This window comes from Aythya fuligula, chromosome 3, assembly GCF_009819795.1.
Source record: "Aythya fuligula isolate bAytFul2 chromosome 3, bAytFul2.pri, whole genome shotgun sequence".
In the NCBI taxonomy this organism is placed as follows: Eukaryota; Metazoa; Chordata; class Aves; order Anseriformes; family Anatidae; genus Aythya; species Aythya fuligula.
Window position 1 is genome coordinate 75,089,845 of NC_045561.1, and position 20,524 is coordinate 75,110,368.

At 44.5% G+C, this 20,524-nt stretch overlaps 2 protein-coding genes and 1 long non-coding RNA gene across 3 annotated transcripts in view; 2 read left to right on the forward strand and 1 right to left on the reverse strand.

The window, feature by feature from the left end:
• CEP85L (centrosomal protein 85 like) overlaps positions 1–20,524 on the reverse strand; it is a 108,633-nt gene that overhangs the window by 38,954 nt on the left and 49,155 nt on the right. The window lies entirely within an intron of this gene.
• LOC116488269 lies at positions 5,577–17,198 on the forward strand. Its single transcript, XR_004253146.1, has 3 exons — positions 5,577–5,637; positions 10,492–10,602; positions 16,843–17,198. It is a non-coding gene; the product is annotated as an uncharacterized LOC116488269 (long non-coding RNA).
• On the forward strand, positions 12,298–12,609 carry PLN (phospholamban). Its single transcript, XM_032185745.1, has one exon. It carries the CDS (start codon positions 12,396–12,398, stop codon positions 12,552–12,554), a length of 159 nt encoding a protein of 52 aa, XP_032041636.1. The 5' UTR covers positions 12,298–12,395; the 3' UTR covers positions 12,555–12,609.

Below are 20,524 nucleotides of genomic sequence, written 5' to 3' on the forward strand. Positions count from 1 at the left end.
AAATAAAACCCACGCATACGCCCTGATAACAGGTACCAGCACGATCACAGATGCCAGCACTACTGTCACACAGTGAAAAATTCACGTTCAATATTTAAGCAGTTTTTCAGCTATACAACCCTGGAAGCATATTCAAAGACCATTTTGACAGTGAAGAATTCCCCTTTTTTCCTTTCCCTTCCCTTAACAACTTTGTTCATACTCCGTTCACAGTGGTAGCTGAAATATTAAACTAATTAAATTACATGCTATGGCCTTAATCCATACACTTCTTGATCTACACAGCAGTTACTGCAGTCGGAACAATTTCAAGTTTAATGTAAACACTGTGGTTTATCACAAGAATACACCAACCTGTAAATATACACCGGTCTCTTCTTTTAAAAATAGTACCAGAGTAACCCCAAATAACATGGATTAGGCAACTGTATTTTAGCTCAGGAGGCTTGTCTAGAAGGTGGCAACATTCATGTTTCAGATCGAAATGCCTTGGTTTAATTTGCATTTCTTAATTTACAGAGGAGCACTGCCTTTTATACCAAGTCCCCATAAAGGACCGAATTCATTTTCCATAGAGGGCATGAGAAAGCAAAGAGTTTCTACTGTAAGAAAAGAGTCATAAATGGAGGAAGAAAAGCTCTCTGCATCACCTTGGTGGCCGGACGGATACAGCCAAAAGGACCTGCAGGACTGTGCATGACAAAATTTCCACGCTCCGGTGAGTATGAGCAGAATTTCCATCAGGAAGCAGCTGCCCGTGACAAAATACGTAGCCGAAAAATATTTTCAAGATGGGGAAAATCTATTCTTTCAACTCATACGTGGTCTGAAGTAGAGGAGTAGGACAATGTTTTTATTTTGGCATGTTGTACAATGGAACAAAGAAAAACATGAAGATCTTTTTTCCTTTAAAGTAGTAAGTTTGGGATCTGAATTTTTGGGTGGTATGAGAGAAACCAGAGCAATTAGGCTAGGCTTTTAATACACAGCTGCTCTCAAGAAGAAAAAAAGGGTGGGCAGTGGGCAAGGACACCGACGAGGCAGGTGAACACACAACTGAGGCCACTGGTCCACGAGCTCCCCCCCACGCTACATGGGGGTGGTTCCTGCAGTAGCCTCACCAGAGGATCCCTCAGCTCCCAAAAGCTGCCGGCAAGTCCTCTGCTCAGGCAGAGCTCGTGTTTGTGTTCGGACAAGCTGCAGGTGACGACACGCAGCAGCTGAGGCTCAAGCCCAGCCGCTTCTCCTCCGTCCTGCGGTTGCTGTTCGCGTGGAGATAATCCAGCGGCACCACTTGGCTGCTGGAACACGGTCTTCCAACCTTATCTCTCCTTCATGTGCCTTTGTCCCGCCGCTCGTCCATCACTCATAGCATGTCAAGTGACACAGCTAATCTCTGTGCTTCCTAGAACAGTTTATCTCAAAGACACTCAACACGGTTTCTTAGGTATAAGGATCTCAGCGCACCACCGAGAGCACAGCGTCCCGCTTAGCCGAGTGGGGACACCGGTAAACACCAGGATTCAGCTCTCACACACGAATTTCACAGAAAGGAAGAAACCATCCACTATAATGAAGATCAATGAGCTTCCTATTCTGTATCACGTAGCTATTTTAAAGGCCCTTTTCACCAAACTGCTACCCTCCAAGTTACTGATTTGGCTTTCCTTAGCCTCTTTTCCCTGCTATTCAAGCACGCAGGTATTTGAAGGAGCACAGCTTTTTGTGCTGCCAGTGTCTCGTTGCAAAATAAAAAAGCTCCACGGGTCAAGTCCGTGCTGGCTGTGTTGAATCCAAGGGAAAGAAGAGCTCTCTGCAGGGGTATGGGAAGAGGGAGGCCACTGTGGGTTTTCAGAGCAAGAGCCAGGCAAGATTTCTTGTTCCCCTGCCCCTCTGCTAGCATCAGGCCAAAGCAGCAAAGACAACAAACAGGCACGATACGCCCCAGAGCTCCACGGTCTGCTTTAATGGTTAAAAGTTCATGCCAGTACCACTGACTGAAGTGAAAACATTCAAGCTGACCTTTCTGAAAATGTCTCTGGTCGGTAACAGACCAGGCAACTAGTCCTGCCAGAGTCTTCGGCATTCCCCAGATGAGAAATATTTCAGCCCAAGCTGAAGTTTTCTCTTCATTTACTTTGTACGGGCGTTTCAATCGCTTCACAAGCTGCAGCTTCAGAAACTTCGTCCACCTTGTTTATAATGAAGAACAAAATGTGAAGATCAGCCTACTTTAATGACTGCTCAGGAGAAGTAAATACTTCTTGTCCCAGAGGAGAAGAACACGACGCCAAGGCCTACATTTCTCAGCAGAGCTGCTTCCTACAATGCTAACAGGAGACTGTAAGCCTCGCTTATAGCAGCAGGGAAATCTGCAGCCTCAGAAAGGCAACCTCGACCCCATGCATCCTGAAAACGTCCCTAGGAGACTGTCAGAACCTGACTGAGACCCCAGGTCTGAGTGAGATCACCTAAGTGCTAAAGGATGCATCAGGCAAAGCAGAAGCATTTGGGTCACAAAGCCAGCAAATTCAACTCAGAGGTGTGAGCAACGTGAGCATCTCCAAATTGCTTAGGCTACCTCTTTACCTGCTGTAAATCTGGACTGTTCACACCAGCTGAAAACACTACTTTGCCTGCATTTGTAAAGGGAAGGAAAAACGCCCATCTCCCTTTAAATCAAACTAGGCCTGCAGTACAAATATAACCGAAGGACAGATTAGCCAGATCCTTTCCCTTACCAGAAAACCTCAAAAAGTGCCTCCTAAGCCACATCTGTGGATGCCTCAATGGCTACCAGCAACTACACGTTGCAGGAAGCATCTCAGAATCAGGTCAGGAAACACTGCTTACAAAAGGGAAGTTTTCATTCTCGTGCTCAGCTTTCACGCCACCACCTGTCCCTTTGTCCCAGTTACACACAGAAACTGGTATGCGTTTTGGGGGCACCCGCTTCTCCCTTCTCTTCACTCTTGGTTATTTGAAAATCAAACGTGAGGCAGCATGATGTTGTAAGGGTGTGATTCAGGATTAGGAACAACGGGAGCAGCGCTAGGAAGGGCTGCGGTAACGCAAGTACTCAGACTTACTGCTGGGTTTCTCGGCTTTTATAAATAACGGGGCTTGGGCTATGGTTTGTTCCCATGCAGATTATCAACGGGCCGGATAGTGACATCTCACCATTACACAGGTGGCCAATGTTTTAAAAACCAGCATACAACAGAAAAAAAAAAAAGTCTAGGAAATCATTGCCAATGTGAACACAAGTCTTATTATTATTTAAATAGAGGAGCTGGTATGCTGCAGTGTAACACGTCTCTTTTTGGACATTATCCCAAACATCAACCAGATCTCTAAATAAATTTATGAGAAGAAACATGCTCTGGTGGCAGATCTCTAATCCCACTGGAGAAAGCCCAGATCATCTCCATTTAAGGTCAAGCAAGCAACAGCTGCACATTTTTGCTCCCCAGAACAAAATAAAGCAGACCAAAACCTCCGAGGCGGATGGGCTCCTTTTTTTAAAGCTTTTCCTTTCCGATGCCCGTGGGCACTGGGACCCGCAGGGCACAGCGATGCCAGCGCCAGCTGCCAGATGCCAGCCTGTGGAGAGAGGTGCCCCAGTACCAGCCCTACAGACCAGCCAGGGGTGTGGGGTTTGCTGTCCTTGGACAAACGGCTGTCCACTCTTGCTCGATGTACAGTTCTGTATCTGAAATTGGCACGCACAGAAGGCACGCGTTGTGTTGCTGATGATGCTGTTTCTGTTGGTGCCTCACCTCGCCCGCCGAAGTATCCTTCTTTAACAAGGAGACCTGGCTGTGGCTGTGGGGGCTTGTCTGTCAACTGCTCGCCAGCACAACCCCCGTTCTTTTAGGGCATCTCATCCGGAAAAAAAAAACAACTCCAGAATGATGACTCTGTCCAATTCACTAACACAAAAAGGTGAGAAACTGGGGAAGAGTAACTCAGGAGCATTGTCACTGCAGGATGACTTGATAAAAGGGAGGAACTGACATTACAGCTACCGCAGCGCTGGGTGTGGGACCTTAATAATGAACTACGGATGTGAATTCCAAGTGTAACACTTCTGGTACAAGTTTCACATTACATTTACAAAAAAGCAAACACGGACACGATAGCCATGCATTTGCCGGATGACAGCAAGCGATAAAAACATGAAACTTCCCTCGTAAAAAGGCCAAATACACTTGGCTTGACCGTCAGAGATTTACAACGTTAATAATGCCATTATAAGTAAATGGCATAAACCCTTGGCGCTGCTAAGGAACAAGCACTCCTCGCTGCGGAGATACTCAATTAACTTTCAAATGAAACGAGTGACCCTGAATTTCCTGGGTCTGGTGCTGAAGGCTAATAGAAAGCAGTCAGATTTGTAATATTAAAACTGAGTTTCTAACTTCAATTGTATTATAGCCAATTTTGCAGAAGAGCTAAACCTTATTTAGAAAAATCAAAATAGAGCTCGGTTTGAAACCAGGCGGGAGCACATCGCCTCCAAGGTCTTCGAGTACTTTTGTCCCTGCTTTGCAGCATGCAGCACAGGCAATGAAAAAAAAAGAAAACACAAATGAACCAACTGAAAAAAACGACCTACCGTGTCTGGTGCCTTGTTCACAGCCAAGCACTAATCTCTGCTAAGCAGTAACTGTCAAAACTGGGTCTAAGCGTTTAGAGTTAGGCTCAGCTTCTGTATTTTTGCCTGCCATTTCCAAATGAGGAAAACGCTCACGCTGCCGGGAGCATCCGCACGCCGAGCCTGACGCAGGATGCTCGCAGGCTCAGCAGCCTCGTCCTGTCCTTTCCCATGCAGTAAATCCTCCACTTCCTGCATGCACGAAACCTGCTCCTGGTAGGCAGCCCCTGCAACCAGAGGACAAACCTCACAAGCACGGGATACGGGTGCTGGGGTCTCACCTGGCTTTTCCCTGCAGCAGGTAAGGTGCAAAGCAGCAGCATCCAGCTGCCACTGCTACCCAGAGAGGCAGGAAAGGTTCTCAAAAATCACTCGCGTGGTTTCCAGCCCCAAGAAGGGTGTTGGGGGTGGGGGTGTTTTATAGGAAAGGTAAAATACTTCACATCACACAGGAATGATTGATTTGGGAAATGAACTGATACGTGCTGGATTTTATTTGGAATAACAAAAACTGACCTAGGAATTAACTTGAAAGGGTGGAAGAGGTGTGAAATAGCCCTGGTTTTTAGTAGGGTCAAACATCAGCACCGCTGTAGCGAAAGCAGCAGAGCCACAAGAGCCCTCCGAACAAACTCCTGTTGAAGCTCTCGCCCTGAAGAAGCGGGTGTGAATCGCGGCTCGCCCCTTCCCCGGAGGTGGGAAACCTCAGGGCTGCTCCCACAGGCAGGGAAGGCGCTGCCAAAGCCTTAACGCGCTGCTGCTGGGAGCGAGTGGAGAGCAGCAGCCTGCGGGTGCCAGAAACGGGACCAATCACAACTTCTGCGCTGCTGAATGACACCGCGAGCCCAGCCTCTGAAACTTTTGTTATTTCTTCCCCTCAGCCGGCTCCGATTGTTCCCACCACTTGGTCGCAGACTCGGACAAGTTGCCAGATCTGCAGGCAGCTCCCGCAGGCTGCTGCCCGGCTCCCAGCGGCGGAGGTAAGCCACCTCTTTTCTTTGATGCTTTTTTTTTTTTGATACAGAAACTCAGGCATCCCAGCTCTGCGCCACAAATGCTGCATTTCAGGGGCAAAAAAAGCAGCTGAGCTTCTCCTACCTGCTGGTGGGACCCTAACCATCCTCGGGTAGATGCTTTACACAGGCAGCATCGCAGCAAAGCGAGCAGCTTCCACCATTCTCCTCTGACCTTTGTCCCTCCTTTTAACCTGCTCGGATTTTTGTTTTAAATACCAAACCCCCCAGGAGTAACTCACTCACAGTTCTGCAGACACGTGCGTCCCCGCAGCTGCCTGTTGCACTGCCCCAGGAAGGCAGAGCTCCTTCCCCACCTAACTCAAACAGCACCTTGCTGGTGGAGCATGTCCATAGAGCACCCCTTTTTGTGCTGGATGCCGAAAAAGTACCCTTAACTAAGAAATTTAAGTGGTTTACAGCAGGACTGGCACTGTAATTGTACCGTGTTACTCAGATTTCCATTCTGGCTACTGAACTCGTACAGTACGATTGCTGTGAATTCCTTTACAGGTTTCTTTTCTCCTTCTGGTCACTGTAACTGCCCATTTTGTCCTAGAATGCCTCTAACAACAAAATAATCGCTAGGATTTGTAGCATCACGAGCTGAATTTTCAATGCAGAAAGTAATCCATCTAATCCCAACTACGGGAAGTGCGTAGACACTGTGCAACCAAATGCCTCAGCTTTAAAATCAGTGCGAACAATAAGGGCACAGAAACACACCGCACAAAGGATATATTTTAATATTGAGATATACAATTATTTTTAAAAGAAATGCGATTCATGGCAATGCAGGTGTACGCTCTAGGGGATTTCTCCTTAGAGCTGCTGCTGCCCCCTCCACCACATAGTTAAGGTTCTGCTTCTAGAACACAGGCAGCGCACCCACGCCATGAGGCAGGGTTTCCCTGTTACTGACCACACAACCCCCAGTTCCTTCCCCCAAAACTGACCGGCAGGCACCAGGTAAGAGCAGAGACCTGGTGCTCATCACCCCAGGACCCGTCTCTAGCAGGCGGCTACGGGAAGCACCCGGGTGCTACCACGCTCGGGAAGCTGCTCCCAGTAGGCTGGAGCAGCATTTCAGCCCCTTGGTGCCTCTGAGCCAAAGCCTACGACCTGCAAGCAGATTCTGACAGATACAGATGTTTTATCAAGGCAAAAGTCACTTAAAATGCATTGTCAAGTGAAGAGTTTGGATTTATTCTATCAGAGTGCCTTCCCTCTAGCACACACGCCGCATTCACACACCTGTAACACCACAGCTCATGCATGCACACACGCACAGAAACCTCTCTGCTTGCCGCAGCAATTCCTGGCATACACCTGTAGCTACCAAGGGTTAGACTCCCAGCCACCTCCCCCTAAATCCTATCACTGAGTTGTATTAAAGTGGGCAACAGGGTGTCTCAGCTGTTCAATTAAAGCCAAAAATTTCATGCTGGTAGCATCCCATGGTGCAGACATCCAAAACTGAGTAACAACAGCCGACAGTCGTGACATAAGCGTGCGTAACACAGCGGGTGACAATCGCGATGAATCAGATGTGAAATGCTGCATTTAGCCTGCAGCAAACAACGCCCTCCTTTTGGCACATGGGGATGAAGACAACTGTATTATTAGTGCTTTGTGAGACCAGGTTGATGTATGTATCACATTTCTATTTTTAACAAATTGCATTCAATTCTTATCCTTCAGAAAGGTTAGAGATGCAGAGTCTTTATTGTGTAACGCAAAAATCACTAAAATCAGTTCATAATCCAGGATTTTTAGTGATTTTTTCAGCAAACAAAAATGTATGGGATACACCTACACAGGAACAAGTGTACCTTTTTATCCGCTCTAAGAATAGATTGAACTAGCAATAGAAAAGCACTCCAGCCAGGAAACAAAAAGCCCCACAGGGAAGTTACATGATGATCCCTAAACTATCAGAAACTGGAAGATTGCTTTTGCCTTCTAGAGACCAAGTCCTCTTCAGGGGACTTTCCTGGCATGGATTACTTCCCAGAACTTGAATTTACCTACTAGTTTCTTCTTTCAATCAATGCCACGTCTTTGTCCCCTGAGCTGCTAAAAAGGGTAAAAACACAAAAATACAACTTTCAGAATCCCTTTCCACCTGTTCCTTTAAACACATTAGATGCATTTCAATTTTCACTTCAGTTCAAATTGCACCCACCGCATCTCCTAGTAACAGTAATGTCAGAGGTACCACCAGAACCCTTGAAACTACACGGCTTTAAATACTCAACACGTGCAGTGGACGAAGAAGTTAATTTCCCCATAGAAAAGTTGCGGTGCAATAGGTAAATCATACTAACAGCTTAGAAAACGTGCGTGGCATTATACATCCTATTTTTAATAGGGGAGCAGATGAGTGCGGAGGGCTGAGGCACTCGCCCAAGGTCCCATCGTGCTGCTCTGCAGCAGAGGCAGGGAATTTAACCCAGAGCTAAAAACGAGCCAAAAGCTTGAGCTTCCAGCCTACTTTAATGGACCAACACAGAGATAAAAGTCACAGCTAGCCCTGAGGTATGTGGATAACTCCCAAAAGCAAAATGCCAGGCTTGGCATGTTCGAGTGCTCATCAGTTTAAATACTTGATATCCGCACCTTTTTTGTTCTCATGGACTTGAGCTACAGATAAAGGCTCTTACTAACTGGTGATCTCACTTCGAGAATATGGAGAACGTCAAAACTAGTCCAATGAAAATTGGAAAAGGAATGGATTAGTAAGAAGGGGAAAAAAAACGAATCTAAACTGCTGCTTTTAAAGTGAGAGCCTTCCCCTGTCCTCTCCGAAACACATGCAAAAACACTGACACTTCAGTACAAAACAGACTTTAAAACAAAGAGAAAAAGGATGAGTTTGCTTTTCCTGTTACAAGCGCTTCCCCAGATCTACGAGCTGAATTGTTGCTACCCCATCCCAGAGCAGTTTTCCACATGTAGTTGAAAAAATGACAACATATCCCACAAGTCAGCCTCCAGCTCTCTTCAATGACTTAATGTATTCCAGCTGCAGTTTTCTACTTCCCCTCACACAATCCTTGCTCTTTTTCCACACTCCCACACTCTTCCTTTGCTCATTTTTCTACTTTCCTCCCTCGGCCTGTCATCTCCTGCACTATTTTCTGCATTTGGGCCCTCACCCATCCCCATCTCTGTTTCTGACCTCCAGCCCCTTTCATGTTGTTTTTTTTTTCTTAACATAAAAGAAGTATATATATCAGTTTTCTGTTCTCCGCAGTCAGGCTGCTGAATTGGCTAACATTTCTTCCTTGGTACAATTGCCTAGTGCAACTCTCAGCCTAGGATCACAATGGGAACCCAAATTCTGCACCCTTACTGGAGATAAATACAAACCCAGCAGCCGGGGTAAGACCCAGCAAGTCACCTCCAGACAGTTTCATCCCTTTTACAAGCAGAAAAAAAAAAATGTACCTTTGTAAATCACTTCTGTACTTGAAAACCTGTAAGCAACTTCTGTTTTATCGATGGAAGCTTTTATTCACTGAACTAAATTGAGACTAGAGAGCCAATTCAGATGGCCTCCTCCTTCACTCCCTTCCCAACCCTCATCTTCCTCACACAGACATGGGCAATTTTCAGAGTTGAGATGCTCCAACCGGAGCGATTCCACACAGCCAGCGAGGAGGCATTTTACGGCAGGGTTCAAAACAAAGCAGCACAACTTGAAATAAGATATATACATTAAGGGAGGAAGCTAGCAAAGCTGATGAGCATGCCTACACATTAACTGCAGGCGCTGGGCACAGGCAGAGCTTTAACCCTCTGCTACATCTCCTCCCCGGGGGGGTCCACGCAACCCACAGACAACTGGGACAAAAGGCTCCAGATTCAACCCAGCTCACAGCATTTCTTCACTTATTAAGATTAAGCACCATGCATATAAATCTTTAAATGTACCTCCTCTGAACACGCCATAAACCTTCCTACCTAGGGGCATCACACTGCTCATACAAACACAAAGAGAAATTTCTTACACCAGGAAATTTTTGGTAACAGTTCTAAACACGTCCTAGACCAAGGACTGCATCTTTTCATTGCAAAAACCTATGAGATATGCTATTGCACAATCCTACTTTTAAACAATACCTTTTCAGGGCTTAATTTGGTCGTATGGGGCAGCAACAAATCAAATATGTCAAACCTCTCCTATTCCACTGATATCACTGCTGCTTTTAGTAAACATATGACAGGAAACAGGCTGTGTCTAAAATTGCTGTGGCATTTCCAAAGCAGCCAAATTTATCCCATGTGACTTCAATGGAGTCGATGCAGTTGCACCAGGAATGAGCGTGGCCCCCAGTTTTCACTTTGGCCCCGGATCTCCTCTCGTGGTGAAGGACACCCAGAAACACGGTTAAAAATAGCCTAATACAAACCTGGGAAACAGCCACATGCCAGCCACGATGGAAGCAGTGACTGTGGTCAGTGACTCACCCTATGGCGCTGGGTGTAGGGGATCCCCTAACAGGGAAACGTGTGGGGTGAGCCTGGGGAGCTGTGCTGGGCATAAGGCAGGCCTTTCACATCCATCAACACTGGATTAAACACAGCTGTAGAGCCAACAGCCTCCCTTCTGGCCTTGTCACACCTGAGCACAACACTGTTTGACATTAAAAAGTCAAATGTAACTTGCCCTTTTGCTGCACTTTCCTTTCAAGCAGTGGCTTGTACACGTGTAACACTTCTTAACGTCGACCTAAAACACAGTCAGGGGCCTAAAGAGGAGAACAGCTCCTACCTGTGGCGATGCTCACCCTTCACTTCTGTGTAATTGTTTTTCAGGCTGCCCGTTTTGACCTTGCCAGCCACCCAGCGGCAGCTGTGCTACTGACCCTGCTTCTGTTCACGCATACTTGAGGTGGGTGACAGCGTCATGGAGGACTAACAAGCCAGGTATGTGGTCATTACTTAAAACTCTGCACTTGTAAAGAAAAACTTGTTGAAACGGGCAGCATTTGCTTCCTTTGCTTACAGGAAAACTTCTCCCACAGATAGGCTTAGTAGGTAAGGCAACATGGAGGTGTTTTTAAAACTTCCAAACCTACACAAGCTGTTAAGAAAACCAAGTTGCTGTATTTTGACCTTCCCTGGTCCCTTCTCTACACATTTCTCTAGCCATAAAGGGTATACACTTTAATATACACTACCCAGCCTGCCAGCTCAACTGAGCGTGCCGACTACATGCTTCCCCAAAGGCAAGAGCACTTCTTGTCCCCCCCGAGACATCCCCTGCCTCTCCTCACCACTGACACCTCACAAGCACGCAGGCCGTCCAACACGACCCACAGAAATGGGCTTGGTGTGCGTATGTGCAGCTCCGACCCAACCCTGCTCCCCTCAAACTTAAATCAACAAAATCCCAAGCAAAATCCCTTAGTGGTGCACCCTCTGAAAGACACTTTTTGTTTCATTCTACAGTTCTTCCATTTTAGGCATATCTAAAGACAAATCCACTCAGTCAGGATGTCACATAATTCATGCAGCAGGACACCTAAGCAGTTGTTTTCCTTTATCTGACATATACGAACAGATAGGAAGACAGGCATCGGTATCATTTCTTGCAAAAAAAAAAAAAGAGGGGTTGTGTATCATGATATATACATGAGGGGCAAGCTCAGCTTTCAGAGCAAAGTTTGAGAGACACATATGCCATCGTCACCTTAGGAAGTAATTTCTGACATTGCCACCACACCTGGGAAGCCCTTTGCTGAGCAGAGCAAGCACAGGGTCAGCCCCTCGCCACGCGGGGCTCACAGAGGTGTTTTACACCCCAGCTGTGTGCCAGGAGTTTTAAGCCAGCTGACACTCCCGTCCATCTGCCATCACAAGGGAGACTATTTCCTTGAAATAAAACACGCTCGCTTACAGGACAAAGTTATACACAGGCTTTATTTTGTCCCTCATGGCAGCCCTCTGCCTGTGTGCTTGAACTTTATAACACTTGGTGCCACATGTGGAGAAAAACACTTCAGTCCTCATTCTGCTTTGTATGACGAGAAATATACTAAAATTCCTTGCCTCAGGGATGCGTAGCTTTTGGTTACACACCATAAAGTATTTTTACTTGGAATGGCAAGGCATGGACAAGATTTATTTCCCTCCCTTCCAAAATAAGGGGCTGGGAAGCCAGATGGCCTGCGCAGGCCGCGAGGCCTGGGCCTCCCGCCACGCCAGCGGGCTGTCAGGTGTGCCTCAACCAGTCCCAATGGGGGAAGAGGGGGGGAGGCGAGGCCAGCCCTGGCCTTTTCACAGCCTGTGAGGGATGGGAAGGTTACCCAGGTGGTGGCTTTAGATCCCAAGTCCCACATTTCCATGGTTTCTGCTTTACAATCCATTGCCCCTGCCAAAAAGCAGGTGCTCAGTAGCCTCTGGGAGGAGAAGCACAGTACAGCACAAACCTGAACCTGCAAAACAGAATTGTCAAAATCCCAATTTAAAATAAAACCACTGTGAAGGCAACCTATTTATTTCGGGCTTCTGAGGGCTTTAAAACAATCTCCGTTTGCACTTATCAAAGCACTTTACTTCTGCATTTCTAACTCTTCACTTTCCTGCTTTCCTAGCTCCACAAAGGCTGTCTAAAACAAAAAGAGAAGATAATAGGCACTTTGCACTGTTCCTGACAACTCCTCTTCTTTCCTGCACTCCTAAAACCTCTGATTTGTGCCCTCTGCTTTCTTGTTGCCATGGAGAAGGTCCAATACATAACCCGCTCCGCTCTGAGGAGAGCCTCAACTATTGAGGTCAACCCACAAGCACGCCAAAGGCTCCAGGAGCTCTTTGTGAATTTCTGCCTGATTTTAATTTGCCTCTTGCTGATCTGCATCATTGTGATGCTCCTCTGAAGCTCCAGCACTTCTCTGCACTGCCCGCTAGGAAAGCCACCCAAAGGGAAGAGACCTCCACCTCCAACCCCAATGCAAGGATCCTCTTGGGAGCGGGGCTAGCACTTGGACTAAAGCTGTATGCCGGCCGCCGCGCTCTTCTCTTCCCACCTGCTACATGTATTAAACACACACTTCTGTGCAGAACGGTGTCTCGAGCCTGTGTTACACAGCTGTGCATGACTTAATTTACCTGTCTCGGGCCAGAGCTGTCTTTTGTGACTGGTGTAAAGCACCGCCTCTCTGAGGAGCTGGTAAGTTTCTCCAGGCTTTAGCCAGCTCTCGGTGGTTTAGCCAGTACACGCAAACAGCAACTGCACTTCTTCAGGGCTGGGTGTCTTTTTATTTCTCTGAAAGCCCGTAAGCCACTGGGCCTATCCCAAATGCAGCCACAGCAGAGCTGCAGGCACACAGATCACAGACCGGGAGAGTTTCTGCTCTGCTTACTCCAAGATGCTGCACCTCCGCGTTACCAACTGAAGGCATTCAAATTGTTCTAGCATTTTTAGGAGAATGAGAGAAAGAGAAAAATACCTTCTAGCCCAGATTAAATTACTTCAAATGCTTTTCTCCCTATTTATGGGATCTTATATATATGTATATACACACACAACGTGGATCTGAAAAAAAAGGCAACTCCATTCACAACATTTTTCACTGTCGCACTTTCACTAGATAGAAACTTCCAAGTTTAAAAAACATCTGGAAATATCTTTCACTATGTTTTTACAGGAAAATTGACACTACCATACTGGTATCAATGATTTCATTTTCTGTAAGTGACATTAACAATTGGCACAACTCAAAAATCAAAAATAGTTCTCCAATTTCTTAATACTTGGCTTCAGGCAAGTTTATTATGGCCTGATGCAATGTACGCAGTAATTGCCTTAGTTTAAAACTACAAAAAAGCTTGAAATTAGCCTATGTCATTCTAGGTGGCTTATATTGGATGCAGTAAAGCAAAAGGTTTAGGCTACCCTTACTACTGTGACTGGGGTATACCATAAAAATCCAAGTAACATCACCATCCTCAACTGCAAACACCCCTTAGAGAAAAAACAAGCATTTTCCTAAGATAAATGATACATACCATTATGCACCGGAAGGAAAGCATTGCAGGAAAATCTCTTCAGTATGTAAACCACAGTCTGAACACATAAAAGATGAAATTTCTGCTCCAGCAGTTATTGGTAATAAGCCTGAGCACACTTCCAACACCCCCACGTTGCTGGTGTTAAGCTAAATTTCTAGAAACTTTAGTTTTCAAATTTAAAGAAAGCTCAAGAACCGCAGAGGTCAGACAGACATCTATTTTCAACAGGAATCTTTCTATACTGCCCCATGTAAGCAATCTCATTGATAAATGCAAAAAAAAAAAATATTCTGCCTTTAAGACTTAACATTACCTACATAGAGGTTGACAATGAACAGCTGAGCAGGAAGAGAAGAAATCTTTGAAAAAAATCTGTATTGGATGTAATGAAAGCCCAGTGGTGATGCACAGCCCAACTAGCAAGTAGATGTGCTGAGAGCAGATCACTGGAACAAGGTTAATCACTAGAGTTAGTTAATTAGTTACTGTATGAGAATTAAGGCAAGCACTGATGAAACCAGCAACACAGGCACCCCATTTCGAGTTAGTCTATCAGTATTGCTGACTACAGCTGTCAATAAAAATCTCACTTTCTGTTTCACGCCTTCTGACCGCTCCCACAAATGCATGAGATTTTGGTACGCGTACTTTCCCTATTTCTACTTCTTAAGAAAGTTCACAAACACTGTACTGCTTCAGAGGGGAAAATAATAATCATCATAATAAAGTTACTTTGTTCTCCTTTTAATACTATATTTTTGTGATGGGCAGGGTTTGTAGTTTTAGATTGCCTTGGAAGTGTTTCAAGAAACTTGTACTGGAAATAATCTAACAGTTTTATAGTACTGAAAACTCCCTGAAGAGGAAAGGTGCTAAGAGTAAAATACCAATGCATACATTTTAAGAATATGTTGGAATTAGAGGCTCCACAAGCCAGTCATATACAGAAGTCAAAGCAAAGCATTGCTAAGAATAAGGCAAGCACCACACTCCATAAAAAAATAGAATACCCACATCTCTCTTATGTACCTGAAAATCCATTATTTATTAAAAATAATAAATAGCCAATAACAAAACCAGGATATGAATAGGCTGGAAGTCCTGCAGTTATTTTTCAGCACGTACCATGAGGTTCATTTGTGTCTTGAGTTCTTTTGATATGAAAAACTGCTACCACGCTCTGCATCACCAAATGTCAGCCAAACCCAGAGATAAACCCTTCTGTACATAGTATTCTTCTTTGTATGCTTGTAAGAGCTTTGCAACTAGCATCTACTGTGTTTTTATTTATTAAAATGACTGAAAATATATTAATGCATAAAATAAGATATCCAAATACAATTCAGTTTATAAGTATCCATCCTATTATTTACTTATAAATTAAAATGATGTGAAAAAGAACTAGTTATCACAAAGCTTTCTGATTCTTTATACCTGTCTATTCTGCTTTAGTTTTCAACAGAAATCTTGTGTATTTTGCTATGTCTAAATCGCTTACACACACTTAATTTTCACTCACCGCCTAGTACATATAGTGCTAGTGAATTTTATGGAAGTTTAAGCAATTAGTTCAATACTTCTATGAGCCATAATAAAAATTCCAGACTCAGCAGGTGGCTTGGATTAAGTTTTCATTTCTCTGTTCTGCTCCACCCAATGTTATGTATTTTTGCTCCTTTGTCTTACACACTGATAGTGAATAAAGAAAGCTGAACAGGCGATATTGTAACACTCTTCTCAAAAAATAAGAAATAAAAATAAAATCAAAAAATGGTTCAGTGATTTAAACGGCAAACATCTGTGGCAGCTTTATACTGGGAAAGGTTTGGATCAGGAACAAAAAAAACTACATTGGACTTAAAGATGCACCTTCTCAGCCAGGTCTTCAGCAGATGTCGATAAATCCACCCGTTTTTCCATTTTTCCATTTCAGAGTTTCGAGTTTTGTTCTGGATAGCTGGTGAGGCATTTTAAAGGGCAGCAGGAAGCTGGTATTTTACCTACACTGCTGTGCCAAAATGTGAGCATAGAGTAACACAGACATTCATTTTGAGAGTATCCTCGTTCATATCTGGAAGCAAACTAGTGTACTGTAGCCAGGCACCCACCTTTGTATGGCTATTAATAGTGTCTGTCAGAACACAATTAGAAAATATTTGTGATGTCCTACAAGATCCATAGGGATCTTTTAATTAACACGAAACATGGTCCTTCTATACTTGACCTAGATGTTAAAATCTGAAGAAACTCTGCGTTTTGCTTACAGAAGGAGATGAGCGAACACCTCTTGCTTGCCGAGAGGATTAAAACCAGAATATGTTTGTAAGGATTCCTTTAAAGACTCACGCTCGTCTTAGTCAAAACCCTGGTAATTAAACTCATTAAAACAGGTCCCAGATTTATTCGAATATCTGACAATCAGTTTAGAAAAATACGATTGCTTTATCAGCCTGGGGTTTTTTGGTTTTGAAGATAAGAATGCCAAAAGTCCCATTGTTGTATAAAATCCAGAACTATAAAACACTGCCCTCTTGTGATCTCCCCTCAGAATCCAGCTGAATATTAAAAGGAAGCTCTGGCAACATTTCAGTGTTAGGCCTCACTGGTCCTATTTGTTTCCTCTATTTTTATATACACATTTCCGCACATAAACTGGAATTGCTAAGTTATTAATTTCATCTTAAATGAGCTATTTCATACGTGCTATTAGAAGCACCGAGGATGCATCATCCTGTGCCAGCTCAATCTAGATTCTTAATAAGGAATTTGTAAAGCTGCAAAGAACCCTACGCAGCTCGCTGTTGCCAAAACAGTACCTACCATGCGGCACGATGCCAAAGCCTAGAAGTGTAGGAAATGCTCCTCTAAACAGAGGTACGTTTTTCCCAGAAGATAAAGTTTCTGTATTTAGCACTTACAAAGATCTTGGATAAGTTGTTTTTCAACAATCTTTTGCTAGAGTCTTAAATAAACCCCGATTTCCAACAGAATGACTATTCCCAGTGGGTCCTGAAAAGTTCCATGCACATGGAAAAAGTAAATAAAGAACCAAAATGTATAAAATTCACGTCCTTTCCCCATTAATCAGTTCTTCAGAAGCACAGCAGTAAAATGGAAGCTGTCATTAACTTTAAATATTTATTATTTTTTAAGGTATTTGGAAAAACAAGAAGGCCTTTGGGAACACTCAGATTCCTTTTTGGAAGGGAAAAATCTGTTTTTTGTAAACAAACAATTTTTTCTTAAGTGGCGGAAACTAAGAACAGGTAAACAGCTGAGGACACAATGGAGTTCATGTGAATCTGCACTGCTTCGAACTCAGCAAGCAGCCCAAAGCTGCCACCAAGGGTCTGTTCCAAGCACACGAGGGCGGACAGATGCACATCATGGATCTTGCTCACAACAGAGGTCTCAACTTACTTCTCAATTTCCTGCTCATTGTCCTGGTTCTGGTGCTCGCATTCATCCTTGTGAAGCTGATGTGAACCCCTGTGAGGGTCCTTTTTTTCCCCCCAAATCCTGGTCTGAGGGTTTGGTGGTGGTGTTTGTTTTTTTTTTTTTTTTTTTTGCAATGATAACATAAAGACATCAAACTATGTGACCATAAATATGCCAAGACTGAAATAACTGACAGAGAAAGTGTTCATGTACCTATTTCATCAGAAAGTGAACCTAAAGTTACACAAAATTATGTCCTGCCATTGACTAAAGAAGGCATCTAGAGCCCTGCCGAGTAGAGGAAGAAATCCAAGCGTGCACAAGCAGCTATTCCAGTTTCCTCGCTCCTACAGCTGACCTGCACTTAAAGGTCTGCAAACGATCAGCAGCCTTCAAGGCACAGAATTTCCGCAAAGGGGAAAGCGGAAATCAGATTTTTAAAATGGGGTTTCCACAGAATGCATACTTCACCAGAAACATGACAGGAAGGCAGAACGAAACACCTACACGGGGTTGACAGCACGCATCAAATTTCCTGTGGAGAGCAAAAGCAGGGATGCTGTAGATGGAAGAAGAATGGCCATGAACTGCAGCCTGCAGTTCAAATATGAAAGCATAAAGACCAGGGACCTCTTTTTTGACACCCATGGTTCACAGCAACACCTTACAAGCCAGAAGCCATTTGTGTTATGCAGCAGTATCAAAAGCAGCAGCTGCTAAAACAGAAGAGAAGGGATGTTAGCACAGGTTGTCAGACCCACACTCAGGAAGCCTTGAACACCGCTGTGCAGGTGAGCACTCTGTGCACCCGCGCAACGGCGAGCGTGCTACGTCCCCAACAGGTCGGATTTACCTCTCGTGTGCAGGGCAAGGGTGCAGTGTGGGAGCCCTCGGGCTGCATTGGACACACCTCTTGTTACCTGCCAGAGCAACCCATTGCTCGTCCTTGCCCAAGCTGCAAGGTGAGCTCCTCACGGGACCTTTGTGGGATGCTCTGCTTTGCTCACAGTCCCTGGGAAGGGCAGTGACCAACGGGAGCTCGCTGCTACTGGCATAGTTTGCCCAGAAGGTAGCTCTACACACCCAAGACATGCAGGGAGAGAGGGTGGCCAGAAGTAGATTGTAGACACTACACTGGGGCCAAGCAGCCTACCGTTAGCATCTCTTTCCCAAGCACGCATTGGGAACCAGGTGTACCACCAGACGTGTATTGTGCAGTCCATTTAGCGCCATACATGTGTGTTAGCAGTCAAAACACACAGATGCTGCCCATGGGATGGGGGAACAGCCAGTTTCCAGCTGCCTGCTGCCAGCAGAGCACCCCGGGTTCGGCAGGTACGCTGCTGACCCAGCACCTCCCGCAAGCACTCACGGTGTGACGGAGCTGATCTACTCGTGGCCACGCTCGGGGTTTCCAGACAACTGCTGCTGAAGCTGAACCAACAGCAACCTGCAGCAGACCCGTCTGAGTTGGATCTGTGAAGAGACTTTCCAAAGGAAAAGACAACGTGCTGAGGGAAACGTGAAGTTCACGCAGGTCCCACCACGAACAGGCTTCCACACTGCTCTGTGTCCTCCAGCGCATGGGCACCAGGGTGTGGGGCCACACGGACAGGCAAAATGAAGTTTTTTCTCTCGTGTGCTTTGAAGTATGTGCAATAAACATCTAAAATAGCTTCTGTAAGCTATGCATCTACAGCTTTTTTATGTTGATACAATAATATCAATTCCTGTTTGTATTTAGAGCAGAAAACTGCACAGCTCTATCACTGTAACCACTTTATCATTTATTTTGGTTATCTTGAAATATTCTGCTTTAAAAAAAACATCTATGGAGTTATATACATGGGATATATGTTTTAACAGTTCTGTTGTTGTGTATTGTTTAGAAGGATTTCTACTGGTGCTTGACACTGATAAGAGATGGCACGAAACATAACCAATCCACAGGAATTGTTATGAAGCCCACTCTCATCTAAGGAAGAGTAGAAATGGTTTTCCCTGCAAAATGGCAATTCACTGGTACACTCCTTGGGATCGCACACAGCTTATTTCATGGATGTTCTTCTGTACATGCAAAATTTTCCTTGTCTTAGGGAAACCGCTGTGACAACTGAACAGCTCGAATGAATTAAATGGGTTAGCATTGAAAAAATAATAATCACAGATTCCTTTTAAATAAAAGGACAGAGATGAGTCTACCAACTCCACCTACCACTTATTTCCAACTCAAAAATCACACACAAAGCCTGTAAGAAACTCTGCTATTAGCGTGTAGCTACCCCAAACTTCTCCCAGCCAACGATGAAAATTACAGAATCTTAAATGTGGAAACATTTCCCTGAGATGACGCACAGAACTGGCAGAGTTACCAGCTAACCAACGCCAAGCCTCTTTTTGCAATCAGGCACGGTCCAAGCGTGGTTTTCCATCATCTGCCAGCACTTAGCCTGAGCCCACACGTTCACTAGGAGTGGGAGCCCAGTTGTCAGACTACAGCCAACTTCACTGCAAAAGAAACAACACAAAAGCTCACAGTACTGAATTAATCCTGTTAACTATAGGTGGTAATTTTTCACATTATAAAGCTTTATCTTGCTTATAAGTATGGTTTCACGGAAACGTGACATGGGAAAAATGATGTTAATTTTTTTCCAGTCTTCTGACCTGTCAGGATCATACGAAGAACTACTTTCGAGTTCAGATTTAAGAATAAAATTTTCTGTGGCAACAATGTTATTTGAAGCATGCTGTAACTCTTTCTTCCAATTAAAGTTTTACGTCGTGTTTGCCAATCTTTAGGTATGCACGTGGTTTACTTCTGTTTCAAAATGACCATTGCAACTGTTGCAGCATCTCTTAATTTCTCACTGCATTAACATTTACTTCGCACTAACTGTTTTATATATATATATATATATATATATATATGTGGTATAAACAAGGCAGTGTTTTCCTCGTTAAAGAAGAAACAGGAAACCAGATGCATTAAAGAAAAAGATGCACTTAAGCCATTTCCATCTATTCTCTCTGCTATATTCTGACACAAGTTAGCTCACCATGAGGAAACCATCCAGATGCCCCATGAACTGGAACAAAACCAGGTTCATCCTATCAGGCCCACAACACGAACAGAGTCAATAAACAGACAGAAAGCTTCTGAAACCTTCTGAAGCCTTTCTTACTGTATCATCTCCCACAGGAGAGGGGCTTTAAGAAATGCATTTCTATGCACACATATGGCCTTCATGCAGCCAGATTTGTACGTCCTCCCAGCTCAATAAATGGGAACCCGTCGTGCATTATAAGCATTTTGTCTCTTTAACCTATTCCTAACCATTATTTACCTTGGGCTTTTAAATAACATTTTTATAAAGTATTAGAATGGTCGTGTCTG

Excerpts from the sequence above, each read along its gene's own strand:
- PLN (XM_032185745.1), top strand. The coding sequence starts at position 12,396 with ATGGAGAAGGTCCAATACATAACCCGCTCCGCTCTGAGGAGAGCCTCA.